Below are 10,955 nucleotides of genomic sequence, written 5' to 3'. Positions count from 1 at the left end.
TTCAGCTGACAATGATAATTATCGTGAAATTTGACTTCAAAATTTCAAATTAACTCACCTGGCAAAAGCAGACCCAAGTTAACACGCGTGGCAGCTTCAAATCATAAAGTTAGTGCAAACGTATCCACCTAAGAACAAGTGTCTTGTCAAAATCATCAAGCTTTATGACATCTTCGATTGTTTTTTTGATTTTACGATAAGGTTATTCATTTTTAGACTCCGTTTGGTACAAGGTTTAGTTGAAAATGCTTTTCGCCTTATGATAACTTTAAAGTTGTTTAATTTGTATTATTTAGACCTCTTTTTCATTTCAAATAATGATAAAATTTTGTTTAAAAAAACCTATAATTTATATTTTTTAACTTATTTTTAAAAAATCATAGTTGCAAAAGCTAATATAATGCAGAACACACTTAAAAATAGATAAAAACAAGTTATAATAATCAAATATTTCATAAGATTTTATTTATTATATTTTTATTTAACATTTTATGTTTGTTGAATTATATTAATATCTACTAGATAGGTGACTCATACTATACTACAGATCGAGTTAAATTTTCTTAGCATAAAAAAAATTATTCAAGTGACGTCAATGTCTTTTTTAAAAAAAAAAAAAAATTTGAGATTTGAATAATTAACTTGATTAGGTTTAATAAGTTTAATTAATTTAATAATATAATTAAAAAATATATCCACAATAAATAAAACGAAAAAATAACAATAATTATTTGTAAAATAAGAAACGTCAATATTATACTGAAGAAAAGAAAGAAGAAAAGAACTCAATGTCACTCTCTTAAGAACATTGTTCTATCATAAAAAAATAAAAAAAAACTCATCAAGATAGTTTTAATATAATTATGAAAGGTTGCATGATAATATCAAAAAATGCTTCTCACTATGCCAGAGCAACAACCTATAAAGTAAAATAAACAAATTATCATAAAGTGATGTCAATGTTTTTTTTTTAAATAAGAAAAATCTAAGACTTGGATAATTAACTTGATTAGGTTTAATAAGTTTAATTAATTGGATAATATAAATATCGACAATAAATAAAGCAGAAAAATAACAACAATTATTTGTAAAAAAAAAAATGTTAATATTACACTCAACAGGAGAAGAAAAAAAAGCTCATTGAGAATATTGTTCTATCATAAAAATACTCACCAAGATAGCTTTAATGTAATTATGAAAAGTTGCATGACAATACCGAAAAAGGCTTCTCACGATACTAGAGCAATAACCTAAAAAGCAAAATAAATAAAAAATATCATAAAGTGAGCATCTCATACTTATATTTAATTAATTAATTTAATTAAATTAAAAAATAGGAATTCTTAAAAAAAAACTAAATGTAAAAAAGAAGGAAAAATAAAAATATTCAAGATAAACCAGGTAATTTTTAAAATTAGTGTAAAATCATATATAAAGCAAATAAAAAAATTTAAGCAGCTCAATCTTCAACTATGAAAAAACATGAGTATAAAAAAAATCTCCTAAATCTTCGTTAATTTCCCAAATTCATAGCCTGCAAAAGTCTCAATCCAATCTTAATAAAAAAACTCAATTCCCAAACAATTTAATATTGAAGGATGAAATTAAAAAAAAATATAAATTTTAAAAAATTTACTAAAATAAAAAATACAGCAATCAAATGAAGGATGATGAAATTAAAAAAAAATCTAATTTTATGAATTATTTAAAATTAAAAAAATAACAATAAAAGAACCGAGCTCAAATCAAAAAACAAAATTGAATAATTGTTTTAAAAGTTTAGAGGATCAATTGTTGAAATTCAAAAGGAGAAAATAAAAGGAAAAAATAACTACTAACACGAAATCGAAAAGTCAGTAAGCCACATATACCACCTAAGAAAAAAGGGGTTGTAGAGACAATTACAATGCTAATATGAAAATCAATTTTTAGCTACTACAAAACATCTCATATGCCATCCAAAGATAATAGAGACTCTCCACATGTTGGCATGATTATTTCACATGTTAGTCTAATTATGCATAAGAGTTATTTTTAAAGATATATGACAATAACAAAGTTTTAATTACATACTAATATTTAGGTTATAAACAAGGTATATAGCTGATTAGTATCTTCAACATATCATATTCATATCCCTCCAATCTTTAATGAATCATTCTAACATCTTTTTCCCTTTTTTTTCCTTATAAAAAATCCACACCATTAATCCACATTGAAAATTACAATACAAAATCATTAAAGAAAGACAAGTAGAAATTTCAATTACTATATTTTCAATATTTAATTTTCTAAATTCATGAGCCAAAATATAAAGCTCTAAGCTTGAGATAAAAAATATAAAGCTCCAACTCGTTAGTAATTATTTTTTAAAAACTATACAAAAAAATAAAATTCATAAACCAAAAAACCTATATTTAATATTTAAATCTAAATTATTGTTATAGTGATGGTTATCACACTCAGTATAAATGAGATTATCGAAATTAAAAGAAATATAAAAAATAAAATCACCACTTAGTTTTTCAAATAGACTGAAAATCCTAAAATATACATTGGTTTTAAAGATCTAAGTAAGAGATTGATTATGCTTAAAGAAAAATAAAAATCATCATTACCGTATCCTTTCCAAGAAAATATTACCTTAGTTATGTGTTTCTCCTAAATTTATTTTATATATATCATTAACCGTCCAAACTATTTTTTGAGTTTATTTGTAAGTTATTTATTACTGATAATCATCAATATCACTGATATCACTAGTACCTCTCAAGATAACTAGCCAATAAAAATCTGATTATAAAAAAAATGAACACTAATAGCATCACCTAAGGTACTAGTCAATAAAAACTTGGTCGTAAGATATACTGATACCATTAACACTACCCTAGGGTATATCTATAAATACCTAGTCGTCAAACAAACTGATACCACTAGCACCATCAAATATATTAGTCAAATATATTCCTAGTCATCACACACACACACAAGAACATGGATACAAAAGATTGCAATTGCTTATATCCTTTATTTTTCTATACTTAATAACAGGTAGTAGTGTAAAGCACCTAATTGGTGTTTATGCTTGAGCAATGATCTCCTAATATTGGATGGATCTTACGATCTATTTTGTACCAATAAGCATCCAATCATCAACATCTAATTTAATTAAAATTTCAAACCAACACTTCATTGAATACAAGTTTCAATCAAGAAAGTTTACTACCCCTTTTAAATTTGTTTTCTTTACTTAACATACTATACATATTCCATCATAACAAAATGCTAAATTTGTAGATTTGAGGCGCTAATAATGTTTATTAGGTGTTTTTTTGTTCAAAATAGATTTTTGAAGCAAAAAACACAAATTGATTTTTTGACCATCTTTTAAATGGTTGAAATTTGACATAAAGATAACATGTCGTTTTTTTGTTTGTCTACCTCTTAAAAAAAAGGATTAGCCATGTGGGCCTGATCTTATGGGCTAATACAAATTCAGATCTTTATTTGTTGTGCCAAACATCATACCATTGCCTCTTCATTTATTTATTTTTAAATTTTAAATTTTTTTATTTATATTTAAATTCGCTATAATGTTTTTTAACAATAGATTTCAATTTCTTTCATATTTATCAAATAATAATATAGGTTTTTATGAGAATATATGTGTGTGTGTGTGTGTATTGATTTTTATGGTTTAGTTGGATATTTCTCAGAGATTGATTATCAGAATCAACTAGAAGTCCGCTAGTGAGATTCCATACTGGTGTTTTGGTTTTGGTGGTGATTGGACATGCATATTTTTATGGATACAAATGGATATGTAAAATGATTTACTGATGCATAATAGAGAAACAAGTCAAAAAATAAAAATTATATCAAACACTTTTCTTTAACAAAGACATATTATTCAAAAACAATTCTATGATTTTATTGAACTAAATAGAGTATAATTTTTATTTTTTGACTTGTTTGAGCTCTATTATGCATTAGCACATCATTTTATATATCCATTTGTTTCCATAAAATATGCATATCCAATCACCACCAAATCCAAACACTACTATAGAATCTCACTAGCGGATCTCTAGTTGAGTTTGACCATCTATCTCTTAGTAATATGCAACTAAACCACAAAGTGTGTGTGTGTAATTGTCTAATATAAAAACAATATCTCATGAATACTCAATTAACATAAAATTTATGTTTCTTGGAATCTTTTATATATTCTTGATATAATTTTATAACATTTATCAATTTCTTTTTTTTTTATCCTCAATCATATACAACATACCAAGACTTTATTTTAATTTTTCTTTTAAGATCATGAATTTTTGTTTAGAAAACAAAGTTTGTAACTTAAAAACTTGTTTTTGTTAAAACAATTAAGAGAAGCATTAATAAGAAAATAGAGTGTAGATCAGAGGAACACATGTTTTTCCTTTTATTTCAATAAAATATAAATTATTATTTTGATTAAAAAAACATTGACATCTAATTAAATGCGAACAATTAAACAGATGCACATGACATGAGATCAAATATGTTAATTTACATATAATTATCAATTCATTTTATCAAACACTTGCATTGAATTTTCATTTCACACTTCAACTATTTATTGATGTTAAAAAAAATATCATTACCTGCACAATCTTTTTGACATTGCAAATTAACTTTTGATTTTACCAGCAATGAAAAGCTCATGAGTTGAGTGGTTTGCCTTAATAGAAATTGGATCATTATCCAAACCAGACCTTTTTAGCAACAACTAGTAATTTAGTCGGTGCTACGCAACGGATTGGGTATTTTTTTCTATCTTAAAAACAACCAAGATTCTTTTGCGAAAACTGTGATATGGGATATGAGATAGTGATAAAACCATGAAATCTATATATATATATAAAAACTCAATTATAACGAACCAAATATTGAAGGCTAAAAGTGAAAAAAATATAAAATTAAAAAAATAACTCAAGTAAACTTATATCGATGGGGGCACAACAATGCAAGCCAAATAAAAAAAATTAATATAAGAAGAAAAATTTTAAAATGATGCTAGTATAATATTAAAAAATAAAATGAAAGAAGAAAAAAAAAGTTTGGTTAATTTAATAATATACAAAGACAACCCTAATTTAACAACATGAAAAACAAAGCAGACCTAGGTGAATCTCCTAACTTTGAGTTAATATTTTAAAATCATACTACGTGAAATCTCATATCTGAGATTAATCAAGAAATTCAATTCCTAACCAATTTAACATTCAAGGATAAAATAAAAAAAATCTAAAAAACTTGTCAAATTATAAAATTAACAATTAAAATAATAAGGATCAAACTTAATAGAAATTTTTTTGAAAGAGGATGAAAATAAAAAAAATAAATCAATTTTATAAATAACTGTAAATAAAAAAAACTAATCAAAAGATTGATGATTAAATTTGAGAGAGGAAAAAAATCAAAGAAGAATGAAATTAAAAATAATTTTTTCAAATAAAAAATGAAAAATAAGAGAACATGGACTGAATCTGAAAGGGAAAGAAATTAAAGTGATTTTGTTAAGGGATAGCATGCAAATCGAGATAGATAAGAAAAAAAGAAAAGAAAAAAGAGTGAATTTGCTCTAAATCGAACCTATTCTTCATGCATGTACCATCTAGAAAAGAAGTGGATGCCGAGACAAATCAAATGATATAATAGAAGTATTGCTATGACCACCAAAGAGCGATAGAGCAATTGACGCATGTTTTCCACATTTTAAAAACTTTTTCCTTTTATTTTTTAAAAAGACTAAAATGACCCTATAACTAAATGATAATAACAAAAGAACCACTTTGCAATTACTACTAAGCCCTTAAAGTTAAATGATTAGTACTTAAAAGTGCATTTTTATTAAGGTTTTATATCACCATTTTGCACTTGAAGTATCAATAACTTTTTAACTAAAATATGTTTTATAATAATATATCTAATAATATAAGATACCTTTAATTTGTGGTAAATATTCATTTTAAATGCAGGCTTATCACATATATGAAAAGGATTTTTAAGAACTGAAATTGAAAGGACAAAGAGATGGTCAAATTCAGAAAAGAGATATTGATGCAGCCCAAACCGGAACACTGTTCGATAATTGGGTCATATCTAGAGTTGTAGATCTCGTATTTAGGTCTATTTTATATGGATGAAAAGGTAAGACATAGACCTACAACTTTCATATGGATCCCAAGATTTAAAAATACCATTTTCAAATCCAAATTATAGTAACAAAAAAAAAAGATCGAATCTGTCCTACAGCCCGAGTATTGTTCAGTGTTTTGCCCATATTTGGAGTTCTAGAAGTCCAAATGACCTCTATTTTTTTTCCTAGAAAGCTGAGACAATTTCCTACAACTTTTATGTTTTCAAGTAGTTCTAATTCTGACGTTATTAATGACATTTTGGGCAGATAAGAGAAGATAAGGATTGTCACTAAGTCAAGAGTTGGTCACTCACTCATCAATTAGTCATTAAATCAATAGTTTCCAATTTTGGCCTATAAAAGGAGGCATTTGCCATGCATTTAAGCATCTTGGTTTCTAGATCAAGATCATACTCTTGCTTTCTCTCTTTGTATTTTTGTAATGCTTAAGTTTTGCTTTCATTAATATCAAGTTTATGATTTTCAATTCCTTTCCTTTACTTAGTTAACTTTTATCTTATTTATGTTTTTATTTTATTTATTTATTTTTATTTATTTTATTATGTTTAGCTAAGTTTATTATATCAAGTTGAAAAAGTTACACTAATGGTGTAAGAATAAATATATTGTAAACTTAATATAGACTTTAATGTTTGATACTAACATATTTTGTATTTGTTATCTTGTTTACTCTTTAATACTTTGCTTGTTAAATAACTAATCTAGATTTATGTTGTATAACACTTGGTACAACAAATACTTGGCACTTTCGTAGCCCATACTGTATGGTTTAACCAACACCTGAGCTATGAAAGGAACTTGATTTGTTGTTAACATAAGTTATAATCATGAATGCTTGACGAGATTTACAAGTATTAACATTAATCGAATAAGATAACTAATGTAATCATGTTAACAATTTATAATCTGATTGGAACATTCTTTGTGTGTGGTTTCCATTTGAGTAATAAAAGTTTATATTATACTTGTTTGACATACCATTAGTGGATCCTCTAACTTTGACATTTGTTGTTATCATTGTTTACTCTTTACGTTAATCTTTCATCTTAAAGTTCTCATCAACTTCTTTTTCTTCTTCTTTACTACTACTACTACTATTACTACTACTACTGTTGTTGTTGTTACTATTGTTGTTGTTATTATTATTGTATTATTATTATCTATAATTTATACAATTAATCTCTCTATGGTTCGACCCTGGTCTTGCCGAATTATTTATTACTTTAACACTTAGGAGAAAACATCAATCTTTTAGTCGTATCATTAAGGCTATATTTTTTTTTTTATGGTAAAGGCAATTGAGTCATTATATTGTTTGTTTATAGTAAAATAAAATCCCTATAAAACTTCTAAATCCAAGATTATTTAAAAAAAACTTTTAAGCGTGAGAAAACAATTTAACTATTACAAAAATTGAAAAAAATTGTGTTTTTCTAAACAAATAAAAGAAAGATAAATTAACTTTATAAAAAAATTCTTTTACCCATTAATATAAGTTCATTTGTTTTTTTTTAAATGTAAAATTAAATTTTGTTATTATAATCCACAATAAATATTTACATTTACAGTTATTTTCAAACATTTTATAACTATGTTGGAAGGTACAAAAGAGAAACTTTTAGAACAATGCAAAATTGGAGAATCGTTGCGCGTTTGCACATGGAAAGAAAGAAAAAAAAAAAGGAAAAGAAAAGGAAAAGGAAAAGGAATGAAGGGTAGTACTGTGAATTAGAAATTTGAAAGTTGTGGGTGGCAGTATCGAAATATAAAAAAGACTCAACTTGTGAAAGAGGTCCAGACCATAGTCATTACAAGCTGATAAGATGGGTTCCAGAAAGCCAGAAATACAGATTCCTCTTCTATGATTTTGAAGTGTTTACCACTCGAAAAACTTCTCCTGCTCAACTCGTCCCTAGCTAAACTGACCCATGATTTTATAATATTCCAAACTACAAATCCTTAAAAAAAGAAGAATAAATACAAATAAAGCCAATTAACTCGGAGAAACGACTTATTAACCATAAAAGCCAAGTCAAATCAAACAAGATTATGTGCACGCTGATATTGTCATGTACAGTGATTTTTACTTTTTACTTGAAAAAAATTAAATTATTTTAAAATTTTTTATGTTAATATATTAAAATTATAAAAAAATATTTCAAAAATTAATTTAATATTTTTTAAAGAAAATATATTTTCAAAATATATATATAAAAAAATTTATTGCACATCTTCTCTTAATAAGATATAGTTTTTTTTTTTTAAAAAAAAAGACATAGGAGCCAGGTATAAATTCCACTATACACTACTTACTAGCTAGGGGCAATCAGTAGGCTTATTTATTACACACAACGTCTAAACCTCAAGTGGGGTCAAGGACATAACCACAGATTAGAACTAGGGTTAGAAAACACAAGTGGGTTAGGTTAAGAAGCACAACCACAAAACCCAGATTTTTATTTATCAACAGTCATTGCTCCTCCTCCTCCTCCTCATCATCGTCATCGTCCCTTGCTTTAGCTCCCTTTATCCCCAAAATCTCCATAACCCCTTCCCTACCAAAAAACAATCCCATCAATAATTTCCCCAAACGCCATCACCAAAAAAAAAAAAAAACCAATCTTTATAAACCCCCTTCACATCTCCGCAAATTATTTTCATTTATTTTTTAACACTTAAATGTTTGATCCATGGACATGACAATAACAACAACCACCCCCACCAACAACAATAACACAAACACTCCAACTCCACAATCCCCAGAAGCATACACTGAAACAGCAGCCCGGATTCATGACACAAAGCCTTTGCCTTTCACCAACGGTGTCCTCAAACGCCACCCTCCACACCACCAGCACTTTTCACCGTCTCCAATAGTCATAACCTACAAAAAATGCCTCAAGAACCACGCTGCGACCATAGGTGGCCATGCTCTAGATGGCTGTGGAGAATTCATGCCTTCTCCGACAGCCACTAACACAAACCCCACTTCTTTAAAATGTGCTGCTTGGGGCTGCCATCGTAATTTCCACCGTCGTGAACCTGAAGATTCCCCTCCTCACACCGCCACTACAACAACCATTGAGTACCAATCTCATCACCGTCACCACCCACTCCCACCACCACAAGCTCAACCTCTGCACAATGGAAGCCCCAACTCAGCTTCTCCTCCTCCGATCTCATCCTCTTACTACCCTTCAGCTCCTCAAATATTGCTAGCACTCTCTGGCGGCGTATCGGGTTTGAATGAGAATGCGAATATAAATGTTCCTCCTCCAGTTGGTTCTTCGCCGCGTAAGCGATTTAGGACAAAGTTCAGCCAGAGCCAGAAAGAGAGAATGTTTCAGTTTGCAGAGAGGGTTGGATGGAAGATGCAAAAAAGAGATGAAGATTTGGTTCAAGAGTTTTGCAATGAAGTTGGGGTTGACAAAGGTGTGTTGAAAGTTTGGATGCATAACAACAAGAACAGCTTGGGTAAGAAAGAACATCTTAATGGGAATAATAATGATATTCTTAGGAGCAATAATCTTGAAAACTCCAACAACAGCAACAATGAGACCAACAAGAACATTACCATCGACAACAATAACAGCAGTGAAGGCTTGAATCATCACCACAACCACCACCACCACCACCACTTTGAGAATGAGAGTCATGTTGCACATGTTGGGACTAATGGGTCTTCCTCATCTTCTTAAAATTTATCAGGGACTGTTGTTGTTTTTGATGATGATAATAATGTTAGCTAGGTAGAGAGATCATCAGCAAGGATGGTATTAGTTGTTCATCTTTTTCTTTATCTCCATTTTTTTTCAAGTTTTCTGATTTTTGTTTCTAGTTTTAATTAATGACGATCTTATCACTTTGTTGAGTAAAGCATGGGAGAGATTTGATCCAAATTAAGGGAAAATCTATTCTCGGTTATTTGATCTAATCTCTGTTCTTCATCGATCATCAGTTACTAATCTTGTTTTGTTGTTTTGGCCAGTTATTTTGGCATGTGGGATTCCATTTTTTTCTTTCAAGGTTTGCTGGGCATCATGAATATTAACTAATTAATCACTTCTTTCTTTTCCTCAGGTAATAATTAAGACGATTAAAAAAATCGAAACTTTGTTTTCTGGAATTCTCAGGTAGTGAAGCTACGGGATTTTAATTTCAGAACCAAATGTCCCGTCAGCTCAGTCGAGAGAGATTTGTAGTGAATAGAGAGACAACGAGAGAAGAGAGGAGAGATTCTTCTTAATCTTCTGTCTGAGGGAAAGGAGCAAAAAGTGAGTGTAACAGGGAATGGAGCGGTTACATAATATTCTAACATATCTCATTAGCTAGTACTTTGTTTTGTTTAGTTAGTTCTTATAACTTGTAAGGACAGAAGCTGATTTTAGGAATCTTGCATAGCATTATTTCATGACCTTTTCAATGATCAGAGTCCATTATTTTAATTAGATTTTAAGTTGTATATGTTTATTGCCATGGATACAAAAGCACGAGATTCTAGTGGTTCTTTCAGTAAGGCTGCGGACAACAAGGTGGTGGCGGTGGTGTTATTAAGGTGGTGTTATTAAGGACACATGTTTAATTAATCATGCTCCATTTATGATGGCAGTGGAGGACTCTTGCCGTCTAATATAGTACTCTTCCTTGATATGATCTGCACTAGCTTGGGATGTTTTGGGTAATGTAACGTGGGGATTGTTTAAGGTGGGCTGTTGCTTAATCCGGAGTTGAGATGATTTGATTTGACTAA

The 10,955-nt window shown here is 28.6% G+C and overlaps 1 protein-coding gene across 1 annotated transcript; it reads left to right on the top strand.

Annotated features, from left to right (window-relative positions):
* Window positions 1–8,651: 8,651 nt before the first annotated feature.
* LOC105115005 (zinc-finger homeodomain protein 9-like) lies at window positions 8,652–10,254 on the top strand. The gene has a single exon (XM_011011764.1). The coding sequence runs from the start codon at window positions 8,896–8,898 to the stop codon at window positions 9,901–9,903; it is 1,008 nt and encodes a 335-aa protein (XP_011010066.1). The 5' UTR covers window positions 8,652–8,895; the 3' UTR covers window positions 9,904–10,254.
* The last annotated feature ends 701 nt before the right edge of the window (window positions 10,255–10,955 follow it).

Source organism: Populus euphratica, unplaced genomic scaffold (assembly GCF_000495115.2).
Source record: "Populus euphratica unplaced genomic scaffold, PopEup_1.0 scaffold1077.1, whole genome shotgun sequence".
NCBI classification, from domain to species: domain Eukaryota; kingdom Viridiplantae; phylum Streptophyta; class Magnoliopsida; order Malpighiales; family Salicaceae; genus Populus; species Populus euphratica.
Note: the sequence above shows the minus strand (reverse complement) of the source record. Positions and strands in the feature narration are given on the sequence as shown.

Bases quoted from the DNA above. Each gene is read 5' to 3' on its own strand.
- LOC105115005 (XM_011011764.1), top strand. From the start codon at position 8,896: ATGGACATGACAATAACAACAACCACCCCCACCAACAACAATAACACA.